This window comes from Oreochromis aureus, linkage group 10, assembly GCF_013358895.1.
Source record: "Oreochromis aureus strain Israel breed Guangdong linkage group 10, ZZ_aureus, whole genome shotgun sequence".
Lineage (NCBI taxonomy): Eukaryota > Metazoa > Chordata > Actinopteri > Cichliformes > Cichlidae > Oreochromis > Oreochromis aureus.
This window is the reverse complement of record NC_052951.1, coordinates 20,151,397-20,170,060: the sequence shown is the minus strand read 5'-3', so window position 1 is coordinate 20,170,060 and position 18,664 is coordinate 20,151,397. Positions and strand designations below refer to the sequence as shown.

The following is an 18,664-nucleotide window of genomic DNA, read 5'->3' as shown; positions in this document are numbered from 1 at the left end:
AGTAAAAAAATTGTCATCAACATTTAGTATTTTATAAATATATATTACAGACAATTTCCAAGATACCATGTTTGAAATCAAGAGTACAACATTTTAATAAAGACGTTTCCCAACGGAACGACGTCAACTCTGCTGACTGCACACCTGTTACGTTGCAACGGAGCCCTTAACGTAGCAAGACGCCGGCACGTCTCCTCTGACGTTTTTTAAAGCGACACCAACCGCTTCAGTTGTAGCAGCTGCGTTCTCGCCAGACGTCCGAGTGCTTAGCGTTAATTCAGCTAAACTACAACACCAACATTAAATCGCTACAGACGCCTACCGTCAGTTAAACATGGCCAGTACAGAGGTAAGCGTGCAAACGACGTACGGCCATTGGCGCGTTTGTTGTTTTAACACCCAGCTGGACACTTAACAACAAAAGCAAGTTGTCAAACTGGAGTCTCTTCTCCATTGAGGGCACATTAGCTAACAATAAACCAACCAAAGCCGTGGAGTTTTACCTTGTAAAGTTCATGTTTTGACCTATTTGAATTTTTTCTTTACTTTTTTTCTTGTTACCCTTTTCCTTCTCAGGGAAGTAAACTCTGGGGAGGTCGATTTGTTGGAGACACGGACCCTATAATGGAGAAGTTCAATGCCTCAATCGCTTATGACCAGAGGATGTGGGATGCAGACATCCGTGGGAGCAAAGCTTATGTTAAAGCTCTGGAGAGGGCAAAGCTTGTCAGCACGGACGAAATGGAGCAAATCTTACACGGGATGGATCAGGTGAAGTCACAACATAAACTGCAACTAAGAAAGATAGTTCAGGACAACCACAGGTGGCAGTAGCAGAAAATCACTTGCATGGTTATGTGTATCACTGCCTTCCCTTTGGCTGGTTAATAGATGACAGCTGAAAATGTGCCATGGTGCAGGATTCCTCTATTGAGTGTGAGCTGCACAATGGTGTCATCATGTGACATGTGTCAGCTGCTAACAGCCTTAGTTCTTCTTTCATGCAGCTCATTTTTTAGGGTGCCCTCTCTGTCCTGAGGTTCTGCTTTATTGGTGCGATTGTCATTATGTAACCAGGACTGACACTTGCTCATGCACAGTTATTGAAAACTTTCTATGTATTAATATATTTTATTTACGGATTATATTTTAAAATTATTCCTCATTTGTTTCTGCAGATTTCTGATGAGTGGTCTAGAGGTGTTTTTGTCATCAAACCCGGAGATGAAGATATTCATACTGCCAATGAGCGCAGACTAAAGGTGAGTTATGGCTTGTAGAATTTCTTTTTCTTTTCTGTTTCCACAGCAACACTCAGCTCAATATGCTTTATATCATAAGGTAAAGACCCTACAACATTAAAAAGAAAAGTGCAGTGAACAGAGTTCGACTTATGAGGTAGTGCTTGGTGACAGTGGCAGAGACCTCCAACAGAACCAGACTCAGGGAGGCACAGCCATATGAGATGACTGGTTGGGGTTAGAGGAGAAAGAAGAAAGGGAAATGGAGCATAGTGGAAGTAGAAAAGTATTTTTAAAAATATACAGGTTATGTTTTGCACACAGTTTTCTAATTGTTGAATTGATCCGACCAAAAAGTGCTGCATGGTGCAGCAGAAGCTTGATAGAGCTTATTCCACATCAGTATTTTCCAGAAAACAATGAAAATTACATTTATAAGCTCTACTGTTGATTTTAGTAGAACACTAAATGTGTGTTCTACCACTGCTGAAAACAATTTAAAAAATGTATACACATATATTGGGTTCAGATACTGGTTATCGCTCCTGATGGCTGTTGCTATTTCTATTTGATGAGAATAAGATTCTGTAAAATCGCTTTGGTCTCACCCTGATGTGTGGAGGATTTAGAGGAAAAAACTGCCAACGATAAAATGTAATTTGAGTGTTTTATTGTTTCAGTTTTGGGCTATAAAACACTGATCTCCTCCTCCGTTGAGGGCTTGGTGATCGCTGTGGTGACAGATGTCATAGTCGTGTGGCTACATGTTTTCTCAGGAGCTGATTGGTGCACCTGCAGGGAAGCTGCACACAGGCAGGAGCAGGAATGACCAGGTCTGTGTTTGTGATATTAAAACTGTAATGATTTAACTGTTATAGAATAGAAAAGATTAAAATATTACCCTCTGTGTGTTTTGATTGATCAGGTGGTGACTGACATGAGGTTGTGGCTGCGAAGCGCAATCTCAACCCTTACGGACAACGCGCTTCAGTTGATAACTACCATGGTGGAGCGGGCGGCAGCGTGAGACAAACACACACTGGCATATGTAAACATGTGCTCTGCTGTAACCTTGCAGTTTTCAAAAAATGATCTTTTCCGTCGCTTTTTTCTGAAACTCAGAGAAATTGAAGTCCTTTTTCCTGGTTACACCCACATGCAGAGGGCACAGCCAATCAGATGGAGCCACTGGATTCTGAGGTGATCTTCCTGTACTGACATATTTGCACTTTTCCCATCTTTCATATGAGACAGTGTGGTGTTCACGTCAGTCTCGTGCATCTCTGTCTCCAGCCACGCTGTTGCCCTCAGCAGAGATGTGGAGCGGCTTCAGGAGCTCAAGAAAAGAGTTAACGTTTTACCTCTCGGCAGGTACGCCCTGAACGCGCTCGTGTGTGACTTTCATTTTGGTCTCACAGATATGATAAAATGAATCCTGTTGTTTTCAGTGGCGCCATCGCTGGGACTCCATTCGACATCGACAGAGAGCTCCTGCAGAGAGGTCAGGCCAATTGGCTTTTTGTTACCGATGTCTTCTTGTCATTTAACTGTTGTTTTTTTTTTATAAAATATGAATTCAAAAATGAGCAGAAATTACAACATTTGCTGTCTGGCATCTGTAGAGCTGGGGTTTGATAGCATCAGTCTAAACAGCATGGATGCCACAGGCCAAAGAGACTTTGTTGGTATGTAAACTGTACACACCAGTAAGCTTTCAGACTAAAATGGATCCAAGCAGTGAAAAACATGAACTCTACTCTGAGTCCTTTCATGTTCACTTGTCTGTTTATTTAGCTGAGTTCTTGTTCTGGGCTTCGTTGTGTTTGACCCATCTCAGTAAGATGGCCGAGGACCTGATACTGTACAGCACAAAAGAGTTCTCCTTCATCAAGCTCTCTGATGCCTACAGGTCGGTTCATGCTTTTATTTTGAAGTTCTTTAGCAAGATTTGTGACATTGTGCATGAACTTCAATAATAGATGAAACACCGCTTTCATATAAAATCAATGTATGTAAAGATCTGTGATTTACATATTGGAAAAAAATTACTGGCACATAAGAGAAGAGCTGGAGTTTATTTACTTAATGAAAGTTTCTTATTAGATAGTTTACGGGTAGTTTCAAGGCAAATTAAATAAATAATCAGTGTAAAACTAATAATTCAATTAAACAATCTAAATCAACAGCAAACAACGATACTGCAATAATGCTAATCTACGCATCCAATCACAGTTAGACAGAGATCGGAATGCTGCAGCAAGCAAAGGAAAAGGACTGAGTGGAAAAAGTAACCCAAGCCCCGTAGTTCAAATGTGGCTAACGTGAGTTGAAGCCAGGTTCTTCCAAGAGGCCATTTCCCCTGACTTATTCCTGTTTCCTTTATTTACATATTCTAAATTAATGAGAAAATAAAACAAGCACTCTAGAAACTGTAGAGCAGGGGTGTCGAACTCCAGGCCTCGAGAGCCGACGTCCTGCAGGTTTTAAATCTCACCCTGGGTCAACACATCTGAATCAAATGATTAGTTCATTACCAGGCCTCTGGAGAACTTCAAGACATGTTGAGGAGGTCATTTAGCCATTTAAATCTGCTGTTTTCGATCAAGGGCACATATAAAACCTCCAGGACACCGGTCCTCAAGGCCTGGAGTTCGACACCTGTGCTGTAGAGGTTTGACAGTTCACTGGATTTCTGTGAGCATAATCTTGGTATTTAATCTATAATAGAACTGAGCCTAAAAGTGTCCATCTAATCATTCAACATTTACAGCACCGAAAGTGCAAAGGCTGCAGTCACAAAGCTGTGTTATAAGTTAATAAAGTTAAATTAAAAGTTATGTTTGAATCATTATTTTCTCTGTACTTGTGTCCATTTAGCACTGATCTCTCTGCTATGACCTGCTGTATTTTATGCTGCATTTTCATTGCCCTTCATGTATATTTGTGTGTCTGTGTGTAGCACAGGAAGCAGTCTGATGCCCCAGAAAAAAAATGCTGACAGTTTGGAGCTGATCAGGAGTAAAGCAGGTCGTGCCTTTGGCAGGGTAAGACTGAAGGGTTGGCTTTAATGCTGTCTGTCTACACATGTCAGTAGCTCACACTTGCAATTTTATTTTGCCAGATAACTAAAAAAAATGTATAATATAGAAACACCAATGATGCTACAATAACTCTTTTCAATATCTTGGTATAGTTGTAATGTGCTGTGTGAGATCACTTCCATTGGTTCAAGTGTAGACCCTAAATCCTGTTTCTTCCTGTTGTAAATAGTTGATTCTTTGCTTTCATATTTTAACTTCTTAAAAAAGGGTCGATATGTTTAAAAGTGGAACTAACTGTAGATTTTTCTCTCTGGAGAACAGCTTGTTTTTCCTCTGCAGTACCAGCGCCCTCATGTGTCCTAAAGCAGTCACTAGTTTTCCGTCACTAGAATCACAGTTGGCTGGCTTCAGTATAAAAGTACAGTGACAAACTGGAGAAAAACACTGATTAATAAATAGTCTATTTTCTAATAATTTAATATGTTATTATAGTGATACAATAGATCCTTCATAATTTATCATCAACAGAGCTCTGTATGATGAAACCTGGGAACAGGAGGCAGAGGCTCATCCATGTGGAGGGTGATAATAGTTTTATTGTAGTTGTCTGCCTCTCAGCTACAACAGTTTCACCTTTCAGGAGCATTCGGACGTGCTGTGCTCTCATAATCTTTACTGCTTTCATTCTTTTCTCGCTGCAGTTTTCTCACAAAACTCTTCCTGTGATTTTTGTATTTCAGTGTGCGGGCTTCATGATGACGCTGAAGAGCCTACCTAGCACCTACAACAAGGACCTACAGGTATGAAAGTCTGTCTACACGTGGTTTCACTTGGAAGGAAGTCAAGTTTCTCCTAATATCCAGCTCTCTTTATCACCGTGCTCACCCTTCAGGAGGATAAGGAGGCCATGTTTGACTGCTATGATAATGTTCAGGCTGTGCTGCAGGTGACCACTGGAGTCATGTCAACGCTGAAGGTCAGACAATAAGTTCACTACTGTTCCTTTGAAAAATAAACCGAATACATTGCTTGGTTTGTAGATGGTAAGTGATTTCCATAAAGACTATGTTAAAAAGTTAATATGGAAACAGGAACTCCTGTGTGGTTAATGAGATGCTTCACTTAAAGCTGAATCATTTCCACACTTCAGTGACATTGTGGCAGTTTGAGCCGCAGTGTTTGTATGCAGAGGCGGATTATGAGAATTGCATCACTGTCAGTCATCTTCCAGCATTAAACATTTTATTGCAAGCACTGCTGAGGATTTGACAGAGCCGATTCTCTGTGGAGACGAGCAAACGACATTAACGTAGAAAGATTTTGTAAGGTTTTAAGTTCTGGCTCCATAAAATCAAGGCTGGAAGTTGAGACAGTTTTCCAAACAAGGAGAGGAATATCAGTTTTTCTTCAGCCTTTTTTTCAGTGTACAAATAATCTTGCAAACATTCAGGGTGTCCTTTAATTTTTGCTTATGTTTTAGATCAACCAGACTGTGATGGAAGCTGCTCTCAGTCCTGACATGCTGGCTACTGATCTGGCCTACTACCTTGTGAGGAAGGGGGTGAGTAGATCATATATCCTTAACATCTACATAATATAATATTATAACTATTATGTTATAGATATTCAGGATATGAAATTAACCTATATTATTATTTTAAAAAATTTCAATTACAATTTTGTCTTGCAGACATTTTTAGAACAACATAACAAATTACTGAGTATCAGTTTTGTACTAATTTTCTAGTTGTCGTTGCCTCTTGAACTAACCTCCCTCAGGCTGCGGCAGGTTTAGTTCATTTCAGATGTATTTAGTTTTAAGTTCTTCAGTTGAATTAGTATTAAAGTTCAAGGTAATCATGTTACTTAAAAGTTAAACTTCAGTATTTGCAGTCAAATCAAGTTAAATATTTGTGATCTCTGTATCAACTAGAATAATTTAGATTTCTAAAGATTTTTTGCCATACTTGAACAGATGTAATGTAGTTGTGTACAATATTTGAGGAAGTAATTACAAAGAAATGATTTCAAATGATGTCTACAGTTTGTACAGGAATTCAAACACTCTTCAGAGCCTTTATTAGGATACAAGTTTATTAGTCCTAGTAACTAGTCTGAGGTAAACTAGTGTCTCTGGGTAGTGGTTTATCTAACAAGTGAAAGCTACCCAGTTTGATCCTGGAAGGAGACATAAATCTGTCAGCAAGGGTATCCAGTATTAAATCTTCCAAATCAAATAGTCTGTTTTGTCATTCTTTTTTTTTTTTTTATATGAGTTTATTTGCATGAATTTTTCATTGCAAAATACTTTCCTGCATTTCTGCATGTTGTGTGTTACAGTGTAGCTGTGTGTTATTGTGTGTTGCAGGTCCCATTCAGAGAGGCCCATGGTCTCTCTGGCAAAGCTGTGTTTACAGCTGAATCCAAAAACATTGCCCTGAATCAGCTCACTGTGGAAGATCTCACTGGTATAAGGTGGCTGTCTTCTTCTCACATACACAGTCTTTTAAACTAAAAGCCTAAAACTTTCCAAATGAATCGTTTTCTCTTCCTTTGATTTCTATCATGTTTTTCATACCATAATTTTAAACTCCTCTTTCTTTTCTCTTTGTCTGCTCTGTACCGTCAGCCCTCTGTTTGGAAGTGACGTGTCCTCAGTGTGGGACTACAGGAGCAGTGTGGAGCAGTACAGCGCCCCTGGAGGCACAGCTAAGAGTAGCGTCGCTGCACAGGTGGAGCACCTGAGGAACTGGCTGAAGAAACACGCACAATGACCTCTCGGTGTCACTCGGTGTAACCTTTAGAATCAGAATTGCAGAGCGAGGTTGAAGTGAAATCTTTGGCTTCCAGACATTTCATTCTTCTCTCTTGGAGTGCCATTTAGATCCTGTGCAAACTTGTGATGTTTGTCATTGATTGTGTACAAACTGGAAACTGACCAGTTTTAAATACCTGAGAATAAAATGAATAGTGCCATGACAGGTTGATTAAGTCTGATTTCCACCACAAAAACATCTGATGTGATTTACTTTACTGTCTAGCCAGGCTAAAGACACACACAGCCTATTTTACTGCACAGACAAGAACGTGTATTTATTTATGTCACATAAGTGGATCCAACATTACTTTATGGCAGGTTTAGGCAGGATTCACACCTGCGCTGACAATTGAGAGAAACTCTGAAGTGCCAGTGCAGCTGTCAGCCAATCAAATCCTGTTTATTTAAATGCTCCAGTGTGGCCGTTAACCAGTGAAGTCATGTAATGCAAGCATGGTTTCCTGTTGTATAGGAACAAAGTTACTAACAGTCAGCTATGATAAACACAATTGACCAGGGCAGAATGAACTGCAAGGCAGATTTATTTCCATGGTGCTTAAAACAGTCAGTTTCATTCATTTTAAACTGATCTAATTGAATCAGTAGAAATCCAAATTGGTAAAATCAGTCTCACTCACAGTACCTTAAGGGTTCAGATAAATCCACTGACGTCAGCTGTTAGTTTACTGACTGTGAAGTTTTGGCTTTATATTTTCACCCAGCGTGTATTTCATGACTGTTCATCATATACAGATGTGGATTTTGCACATCATAAGAAGTCAAGAACAAATTATTACTCTGGCAGAGGATTAATAATAATAATGTATACTTTATTGATCCCCGTGGGGAAATTACTCTCTCTGCATTTGACCCATTCACTCAGTGAAGCCACTAAGCAGGCGCACCAGGGAGCAGTTTGTAGGGACAGTACCTTGCTTAGTGGTACCTCAGGGTAGCCGTTCAGTGGATTCAAACCCCCGACCTTCTGATCATGGGGCGTCCACTCAACCTACTGAGCTATCCCTGCTCGTTGGATTGCTGGAGTTTAGATCTTAATTAAAATGGGTACATTTATGAGATGCCTTAATTACCAAATACTTTGTTAAACTCTCTAAACAACAAAGATACAAATATATATACATGAAAAGCAATAACAAAAATAGTAGAATAAAGGTTAATATTTTAAGAGTCTCTCATGTTTTGAAAAATATGTTAAACCTCTAATTCTATATATCTGTTTATTACTTTTGTCCACAAAAATATCTAGGAGAAAATAAGTGTTAATATAAAGCATTAAAACATGAATATTAAAAACTGACCTCCCCCCATGAAAATAAAGGTCTCTAAAGCCCTAAGTGCTGCAGGTTACTAAAGCTCACACACATACTATGTTGGATTTCTGTTTCCTAGGTCAGAAATACTGACATAATTACAGTTAGTAATACTTTCAAATTCAAATCTACTGCCATGTTAGCGGCTGGGTGACTTCAGCTGAAGTCAGCATGCTTAAGATGGCAAAGTTAAAGAAAGAATAACGCTGCCAGTGTGACATCTTTATATAAGCGCCTTGAGGCAACTGCTGTGATGTTGTTGTGATTTGTCGCCATATAAATAAAACTGAACTTAATTGAATGTCCTAATTAAATTTGATCATCATACAAATTTCTGTTTGAGATGAAGATGGTGCTGTTTTATGGTTTCAAAGTTTTAATTTGGTCTGGTCTGAATCAGTTGATTGGTTTGTTTTTCTTTGTTTCAGTTTCTTTCCACAAAGAGAAAAATCCCAAAGAATCACCATGCATCCCTTCAAATCACCAGAAAACGTTCATGTAGCTCAGATATGTCTAAGGTGGGGAGGAAGAAAGTAAATATAGGAAGAAGGTCTTCTTAAATAGCACATATATGTTTGCATTATGAAACACGCCCAGCTAGCTGTTTTAACTAGTATTACTGTGGAAGCTGCCACTCTTTGCATGCTCCACCATAGCTGGGACATCAGGCTACAGGAGCAGAATGCACTCACATTTAGGTCAAAACTTCCCCTGATCATTTTCACACCACTACCGAATTAGTTTGGAGACTGAGACCAGTTCCTCTAAAGGAAGCAGTGGCATTTTTAAAAAACAATTTCTTTGCATCTCTAATTTTTGCATACCCTCTGATCTACAGAGGAAGGCTGAGCTGTGTGTATCTAGCTCTATGTACTTATCTTCTGTTTAACTAAAAAAGGGACCATTACTTACTAATGATACATCATGCTTTATCATGTGACTAAGATTCATCAAGAAAATGTTTACTGAAGTTATAACCCAAGGAAGGGGTTATAAAGGGGGGAGGGGGCAAATACTTTTTCACAGAACTATATATACAATCAGACTTTGAGAACTCACTCCCTGCTGGCCATTAGAAAAAATGCAGATTTAAGACTTTGTGCGTTGGTTTCGCTGTTCAGACTTGAAGACTATGCCCATTTCTTGCTGCTCGTTCAGTGTGCCAGACCCAGCGTAACAGTCACAAATGATAAAAACAGACACCAAAAATGTGTCGCAGTTGTCTGAGCTGTACCCGACTTTGAGGAGTACACAATCCTGCCATCCAGCGGCTGCGTAGGTCTGAAAATGTCAGTCATGGGCTGCCCTGTCCAAAAGCGACACTGCTTAACTATCGCATCCAGCTGTGAAGTGGAGAGGGAAAAATGTGTTTGAGGAGATGAAGAGTTGTTTAAAGAAGGAAAGTTGTTGTCGGTCTTGACCTCTTAAATGCAAAGTGTTTCTGAAAAGTTTTTTTCTTCCCCCAGGCATTTTCTGCTATGTAGTTTTAATAGTTTTATTTTGCATTGGATATAACATCTCCATAACTTCTTCAAATGTGCTGTTTTTGTTTACATTGTGAAAGAGTAAAGAAATGTCCGTTTGGAGGTTCACAGGTTTATGGATGAAATACAACCGAAAGCTCTGAGCCTTTTATCTCTTTCACTTATTTATTCTTGCTCACCTGTCGACTACTGATGGCCAGCTTCCTGTGAAACACTGTCCAGGCAACTGCCTGCTCACATCCCGGCGTTGTCATGGAGCCCACGTAGCGGTAGTAACCTTGTAGGTCCTTTGCAGCTGGGATAATGTCACTGAGTCTAAAGTTTGGGATCACTGTGATGCTGCCTTCATGTGACAAAGAAAGAAGCAAAGTCAGGACTGAATAAAGCTCATTGTGCCCTGATGTGGGAAACAATTATTTGATCCCAATCTGAATCACCTCCTCACTTTATTTCAATGGAGAGAAACAGCTTATCCACCAAAAATCCTGAAAAAAATTATTACATGAAAGCAATAAACTGACTTATTGAATTTAAGTATTTGATCTCCTGCAAACCACAGATGGGAAGACAGATTACAATCAATCAATTAATTGCAGATACTCTTCAACTGGTTATATTTATAAAGCACACCTGTCCACAGAAATCAGTTTCTTCCAAACAAAGAGCTGTCAAAGGACATCAAGGCAGAGATTGTAGAGTTGCACAACACTGGAATGGACCATGAGACCATCAGCAAGAAGCTCGGTGAGAAAGGGACAACTGTACGGTAATGGAAGACACACTAAATGATCAACAGTTGCCCTTGGTCTGAAGTGCCATGCACGGCCTCATGCCTCATGATAATGGAAAGGGTGGTGGATCAGCACAAAACTACACAGGAGGAGCTCTTTAAATAGCCGAAGGCAGTCCATTACAGTACAGTGTAATGGACTGAAGTCTTACTGTGCCTGCTAGGTCCCCCTACTCAAGAAGCTACATGTACAGGCGCCTTGAGGCGACTGTTGTTGTGATTTGGCGCTATATAAATAAAATTGAATTGAATTGAATTGAATTGAATACAGGCCTGTCTTTAGTTTGTAACCGGGCATCTAAATGATTACAGGAGGCTTGGGAGAAAGTGCTGTGGTCAGATGAAACCCAAATCAAGCTCTTCAGCATCAGCTCAGCCCACTGTGATTGGAAGAAAGGAAATGCTGACCCAAAGATCACCCTCCCTACAGTCAAGCATGGTAGTGGAAACATTATGCTTTGTGGCTGTTTTTTTTGCTAAGCGCAATAAAACAAGGCAATAAATGAGTACATTTAGGTTATGGAGATGCCTAGTCATTCTCCAGACCTCAATCTGACTGGAAATCTGTGGAGGGAGCAGGGAGCAGCATGGCTGCCAAGCAGCAGCCAAGAAACCTAAAAGATTTATAGAGTCAGTATAAAGAGGAGTGGGCCCAAGTCCCTCCTGCAATGTGTGCAGTCCTGGTGACTAACTACAGGAGTTTTACTTAGGGATCAAATACTTATTTCACTCAGTGACTTGGAAATCAATATTAAAATTGAATTGCCATAAAAATTAGAGACTGTTCATTTCTTTGTAAGTGGGGAAAGTTGCAAATTAACAGCATATATACCGTTGTTTTGTACTCGGCCCAGCGCATCTATTACTGTGTCCAAATGAGGATGATCCTCCGCTGTTTCCTGGAAAGATACCATCAATACTATGGCGCAAGTCACGTCTTAACATTTTATTAAGAAGGTGAAAACATCACAGTGTATTACCTCAAACAGGAAGGCGAGCAGAGCTATACCTGCTGTGTCATGTTCGGCCTCTGCCAGAGAGCTGTACGGCTCCTTAATGTGGACTATGTGCATCTGTATAAAGAAAAGAGTACTGTACTGCATCAAGGGCCCTTTCTGCTTTCAGAGATCAGATCAGTCACATATTTTTTTTCAACAATGGATATAACAATATTAATAAAATATTATTAATGACCCTCCTGTGTCATTGTGGTGTATCTGTTAGCCTTACTGAGCAGATTTAAGGGAATAAAACATGGAATTATTCACACTTACAGAACTGCCATGCTTGAACATTTTTGATGTCAGAAAACCAAATCCATGTGCGAACAAAATTATTGATCTCTATTCAAATCTTTTATAACTTTAATAATGACTCCTTTACCTCCATGGGGAATCTCTCTCCGTCAATGGTGTGCTCTGATCCTGGTCTCCCATTCCCTCCCCAGTGGAGGTGAAATTGGGCGGCTCTGTAGTGACCTGGCAGAGCTCCCCCAATGAATCGAACAGACGGCGGCAAAGCAAAGTGGGCTGCAGGGGCGAGAGATTGTCACTGAGCAAAGGTATTGTGTTACTTTAATAGTTATTTTTATGTAAACATGTTGAAAATATTTGGTCGTTAAGGGAAAAAACACGCTCTGTGTGTCAGACTGGATAAGATCGGCTCTTCATTACCAGAGTGCCCTTTGTTTTCCACTGTCATGTTGATTGTGTCGGTGTGGCCAATGAAGTTGAAAGGTGACAGGGCGATGTCGATGTGGACTTTGCTGGTCACAATGTTAATCGGTGACTGGCGTAACCCTCCACATTTAGGGAATTGAGTAGCCCAGTGGTTGGGGTCTAGACGACACAAACAGGAAAAGCAACAGCATCATCAGATTTTAGGCTTCACTGACTAGAGTGCTGCCTCTCAGAGAGTCCATGAAGACTGCCTCCCCCACCCATGCTGGTTGAAAAGACAGGATGCCTGCCTATTTATGTAAACTCTTACATATTGTATTTTTTAAAGACTTATTTTGGGGCTTTTTTGCCTTTGTTCATCAGCTGAACAGCGAAGAGTAGACAGGAAGGGGGGGGGGGGGGGGAACACAGCAAAGGCCTGCAGGTCAGACTCAATTTTTAAAGCAACAACAAAATGAATAGTGCTCAGCCAATTCACCTCATGAATGACGAATATTTGCTGGTGCTGTAGATCTCAATGAGAATGAACATCACTTTCTTCTGCTTTCATTTTGCTACTTTGGTTTTGCTTCTCACAAACACAAGAAACTGCACCTGTGTCCTGTGGCACTTACTAACAGCTGAATCTTTTTTTTTTAATTTTTTTTTTTTATCTTGGTTTGCCAAGTGTTTGCCCCCTTTATTATTTCCTAGTGTTTTGCATATTTGTCACACTTACATGTTTCAGATGATCAAAGAAATTTTAATATTAGACAAAGATAACGCGAGTAAATACAAAATGCACTTTTTAAATTATGATTTTTTTGATTGAGGGAGAAAGGGTGAACTAACCTAAACCTACCTGGTCCTGTGTGAAAAAGTAATTGCTCCTCTTGTTAAATCACAAATTAAATGTGATAAACCACATGTTTTGGAAAGCTGAGTTCACTTTTACTAGACACACCTAGGCCTGATTACTGGCAGACCTGTTTAATCAAGAAACCACTTAAATAGAACCTTTCTGACAAAGTGAAGCAGGCTAAAAGATCTTAAAAAGTAACACATCATGTCACGATCTAAAGAAACACCTGAGAAACAAAGTCACTGACATCTATCAGTTTGGAAAGGGTTAAAAGGCCATTTCTAAGACTTTGGGACTGATGAAGAGTCATTATACACAAGAGGAGAAGACTTGGAACAATGGTGAACCTTCCCAGGAATAGCCAGCTGACCAAAATTACTCCAAGAGGGCACAAAAGAACAACTTTAAAGGACTGCAGGCTTCACCTGCCTCAGTTAAGGTCAGAGTTCATGATTCAACAATAAGAAAGAGACTGGGCACAAATGGAATCCACAGGGGAGTTCGAGAAGACCACTGCTGACCAAGAAGAACACAAAGCCTCGTCTCACATTGGGTAAAAAACATTTTTTCGATCCCCTTGACATCTGGGAAAATGTGGACTGACGAGACAAAAGTTGAACTTTTTGGAACGTGTGTATCCCAGTACTTTTGACGTAGAAGTAACACAGCATTTCAGAAAAGGAACATCATACCAACAGTAAAATATGATGGTAGTGTAATGGTCTGGGGCTGTTTTGCTGCCTCAGGACCTGGAAGACTTGCTGTGGTAAATGGAACCATGAATTCTGCTGTCTATCAAAACATGAAGGAGAATGTCCGGCCATCTGTCCATGACCTCAAGCTGAAGCACACTTGGGTTCTGCAGCAGGACAATGATCCAAAACACAAAAGCAAGTCCACCTCTGAATGGCTTAAGAAAAACAAATGGAAGACTTTAGAGTGGCCTAGTCAAAGTTCTGACCTGAATCCAACTGAGATGCAGTGGTACGACCTTAAAAAGGTGGTTTATGTCCGAAAACCCTCCAATGTGGCTGAATTACAGCAATTCTGCGAAGATGAGTGGGCCAAAATTCCTCCACAGTGCTGTAAAAGACTCATTGCCAGTTATTGCAAACTCTTGACTGCAGCTGCTGCTGCTCAGGTTGTTCCAACCACTTATTAGGCTTAGGGGTGAATCGATTTTTCACATAGGTTTGGATTTTTTCCCCTTAATAATAAACACCTTCAATGATTTGTTGGTAGAAAACTAACAAAATACCTTCCAACTTAGAAACTATGACAAGAACTTTTTGGCATGGGATATGCTTTGAGTGTAGTTTGTGACTTTGTGTATAGTACACTAACAGGTTATTACAGTTAAAACAATTTTAATACATGTGCAATGTTTCTGAATAAGTAATATTTTAACATAAATTTGTGTTCCAAAACTTGAATGAATGCCACATATGTATTATAGCCACATAAATAAACACTCAAATTAACTATACTCAGAATTATGTCAAATTTATTAAAATGGGTTTCAACAGGACAAATAACAGGACCTCCACCTGTTTTTGCACTACAAATGTCTTAAAGTACAAAGAAAACAAAATGTTTATATATAAAATAAATGACTATTCCTTTAAAAGTAAATACTGCTCAGAAAGTGAGCTGCCCTGGTGAAGGTTTGATCTCTGAGTCATTCTCGATTCATTCAACTATAGTTTTCCAAGTTCAGAAAATCTTTTTCATTTTTCAAAAGTCCAGCGTTTCATCCGGTGGCTGTAGCTCAGGAGGTAGGGCAGGTAGATCACCTACTGATCAGAAGGTTGGTGGTTCGATCCCTGGCTCCTCCATGCCAAATATCCTTGGGCAAGATACTAACCCCAAGTTGTTCTCCGATGCATCCATCGGAATATGAGTGTGGTTAGACAGCACTAAGTTTAGAGAAAGTGATTGGGTGAATGTGGCATGTTGTATAGAGTGCTTTGAGTACTCTGAGAGAGTAGAAAAGTGCTCTATATGAATCATTCCATTTAGTTTTTATATTTTCAACATCTAGTTTTAGTTTAAGTTAAATGCAATAACTTTATTCTGAAACTGATGAGGTTTAACCAAACAGATTTTTGGAGGCCAGTGAGAACCTCTGTGGTTAAGCCCAATAATAAAATAAATGGCTACTTCTGTACTAAGGTTAAAGAAATTCTGGTGGTTCCTTTCTTTCTAGTCTTACCTCTGCATGGTTCATCACAGGCATTCTGGTTTTGATAACACCAGTTAGCTGGAGAAAAAGTAAAACACTCAGATTAGACCCAGAAACACGCACAAACAAACAGATATAACCTGCAGTGTACAGTGCCAGGCCAACAGTCTCCCTGCAGTTAATAAATGAATATTAATTAAGTTCACGCTCTATTACACACAGCGTTTATTTTGTTCTTAGTCAGCAACTAGCTGATCTGCTCATGTGTTTGTCCTCTGCACCTGAACTTTGCAGCTGACATATTATTAGTCTTCACATGGCACATGTGCTCAGTGTGTTAGAAATATGCTGTGTCCATTAATATGTTATCTGATAAAGCACAGACAGAATGTAGTAACATGATGTGTGATTACGAATTACTGATCCTTACAATTTATTGATTTATTACAATGAATCACCCTGCCTCCCTGCAAATTTAGTCAGACTGCTGAGCTCAGTGCTCCATGAAAAAGTTGCACAAAACCTACCTCTGCAAAAAGTTCAAAAGCCTTCAAAAAAATGTGTTCACAGTCAAATTCATAGACCCCCAACCTTATTTCCTTTGTTTACAAGAACAACAAAAGCTGTGACAGAACAAGAGAGCAGTATCAAAATATACTGACCTAAGGTCTTACAATAAAATAAATTAGCAGCTTACATTTAGTTTTTAAACATATTTTACTCAGTTTAAATGTTGGAAAATGTGTCTGTGTGTGACAGTGAGGGGAAGAGATGCAGGCGGATTTTAATCACCCAGGTCAGCTGGTTGTTATTACACTGATTGCTTTCAGTGCAAAGTGGCTTTATCCGACTCCTTAACTGCCTCTGCACCGCTGCATTAAGCGTGTTCATTCAGCAGGTGCTGATGACGTTATTAGAGTTGTGCCGTGGTTGTGTATTGTGTTTCTGATGTGAATGAAAGTCCGGTGCTTGACTCTGCAGTGGGAATGAAAGCCGCTATAGAGAACCATTTAGCTAATATAGGAACACAGATTAGCCCCGCTGACTCCCACAATGCCGTCCTTTGAAAAGGGGACAGCGGTTCTCACCAACTGAGAACAATACACAGCTGGAGGCTGGCTTTACACCACCTGGCTCATTCACCTGTGTGAGACTGAGCAGCGGGGAAAAGTCAGAGTGAAGTCTATGCAGTGATTACCTTGCTAAATTCCCTGTTTCACTTTCCTTATACTGACAATATCTTCTACAGTTCACCATCTGAGCTTTCAGAGTGGCTCCATGTAGCCTAAACTTGGAGCTTACACATGACAACGTGAATCCCTGTGAGAAAATAATTAAACTCTTACTGCATTGACAGAAATTAAGAAGGTAAGTAACAGCAGGTGCTGCTGATCGGTTGCACTTAATAAAGAGTGAGCACCTGTGTAAAAGCAGATGTTTTGGCAGTTTGCTGATCTGGAGCACTCGGGTGTGTGTTAACACGATGTCACAATCTTTCCAGCAGTGGACGTCCCAGCAAATTTTAGATGTCAGACTGTGCAGCGCTCAGAGAAACTGCAAAAACATCCAAGCGCTACATCTCAGACTCCAGGCCTCGGCTAAATGTTAAAGTTCATTACAGTAACCAGAAACCACAAGACGTCTGGAGCAATGTCCTTTAGACAGAGGAGACCACAGTGGAGATTTTTGGCTATGTTTGGCAGAAACAGAAACACCTAATACCAGCTTCAGGTGAGGTGGTGTAGGGGTGATGATAAGTGATTGATTTGGAGCCACAGAACTTTGGCACCTTGTAGTGAATGAGTCAACATGAACTCCTCTGTATACGTGAGGAGCCATCGCTCTACTGGCTGAAGCTTGACTGAAATCGTGAATTGAATTGGAATTGCACAGCAGCAAATCTACAACAGAATGGGTGAAAAGGAAACATCAGGGTGCTCAACCCGATTGAAAAGATGCAGCGGGACCACAAACCTGAAGCTATGTTCAAAGTTCCTCTGTAGGACTGTAGCTCAGGACACTTAGAGGTTTTTCTGCAACTTGTTCTTTTTGGTAGCGATGAGTTTTTTGTGGCAGGTGTTCTTAAACTGGAGAAAGATATTGCTGCAAAGCAGACACTGATTTGTTGATTTTTATGGCTCTATTCTTGTGACTCTTGTGAACTGCAAGCCAAAAAACCTGCTCCCCAGCAAACTTTCAAAATCAATTAATTTTTTAAGTAAACTTTAGGAAAATGACAAACTCACAGACGTGAGATTTGCACATCCCCAAATGGGAGAATTGGTTGCTTTTCTACTGCTTTCATGATCTAGATGAACTGTTTTTGAGTCTTGGACTTTTTTTTCAACAGAAAAAGACATCTGATGTTGCCTCTAATCCACTTTTTTCCACTATGATTTGCAGGTCTTTGTCATTTAATCAGATATAAAAACTAATGAGCCTATTAATTAGTAATAAAAATCATTGCTGTTTGCAGTTCAGCTCGTGATCTTTCCAGTTAATATTTAAACATTCATGAAGAAGTAGCAAGAAAATTCAATATATGTTTTAGATAGTTGTGTTGCTGCTTTGATTCTTAATAATCTAACGACACTTGTCTTCCCACAAATTACAGCATGTTTAATCAAGTGTGGCTGCAGATGTTTTATCGTCATATCCACCCTTTTGACTTAAACAAGAACAAGTTCAAACAACAAAAAAAATAGGTGCAGAAAACTGAAGCCCATCATAGTTTCTGCATTTAGCTTAAATGCTGTTATACTGTGTATATTATGTGTGAGTCCCCTACCTGTGCAGCGGGAAAGGAGAAGATGCAGAGTCAGGAGGTAGAGAGAAAAACCCATGATGAAGTCAGGCGAAGCTCCTCATAGACTAAATTTCAGCTGCCTTCACACACCAACTCAGTCACCTTTGAAGGTGGGAGGGAGGTGATTATGGTGTGTTTGTGTGTGTGTGGAAGTTATTCTAAACAGGACGGGGGGTCTTGGTGCAAACGTTCCTAATTTTAAGTTGTGTAAAACGAGAGAGGCAGACACCTGGTGGCAAAATGTAGAAAATGATTTCAGCTGTTCCTTGTTTTTTATTTTTAACTCGACACAGCAGAAAAAACACTGAGAAGCTCCTGCTGCAGTTTCACTGACTGAACTTACACTGTATCACTTAAACTATATTTTGCACCAGGCTTTTACTGAAAAGGAACAAACAAGTATTTTAACTCACAGGACAAAATGTCATTATTTACATCTCATTTCCTTTTT

The 18,664-nt window shown here is 39.9% G+C and overlaps 2 protein-coding genes across 2 annotated transcripts; one reads left to right on the top strand and one right to left on the bottom strand.

The window, feature by feature from the left end:
- The first annotated feature begins 211 nt into the window (after positions 1-211).
- On the top strand, positions 212-7,261 carry asl (argininosuccinate lyase). The gene is made up of 16 exons (XM_039618860.1): positions 212-349; positions 577-771; positions 1,179-1,262; positions 2,018-2,074; positions 2,167-2,264; positions 2,364-2,441; positions 2,535-2,612; positions 2,690-2,742; positions 2,864-2,926; positions 3,036-3,150; positions 4,201-4,285; positions 5,023-5,082; positions 5,175-5,258; positions 5,763-5,843; positions 6,651-6,757; positions 6,912-7,261. The coding sequence occupies exons 1-16, from the start codon at positions 335-337 to the stop codon at positions 7,054-7,056; spliced, it is 1,398 nt and encodes a 465-aa protein (XP_039474794.1). The 5' UTR covers positions 212-334; the 3' UTR covers positions 7,057-7,261.
- A 136-nt stretch (positions 7,262-7,397) lies between these two features.
- On the bottom strand, positions 7,398-18,374 carry ca4c (carbonic anhydrase IV c). The gene is made up of 8 exons (XM_039618861.1): positions 18,196-18,374; positions 15,438-15,485; positions 12,379-12,543; positions 12,089-12,234; positions 11,686-11,778; positions 11,538-11,604; positions 10,095-10,258; positions 7,398-9,774 (listed from the first exon to the last, which is right to left on the bottom strand). The coding sequence occupies exons 1-8, from the start codon at positions 18,248-18,250 to the stop codon at positions 9,586-9,588; spliced, it is 927 nt and encodes a 308-aa protein (XP_039474795.1). The 5' UTR covers positions 18,251-18,374; the 3' UTR covers positions 7,398-9,585.
- Between the last annotated feature and the right edge of the window lie 290 nt (positions 18,375-18,664).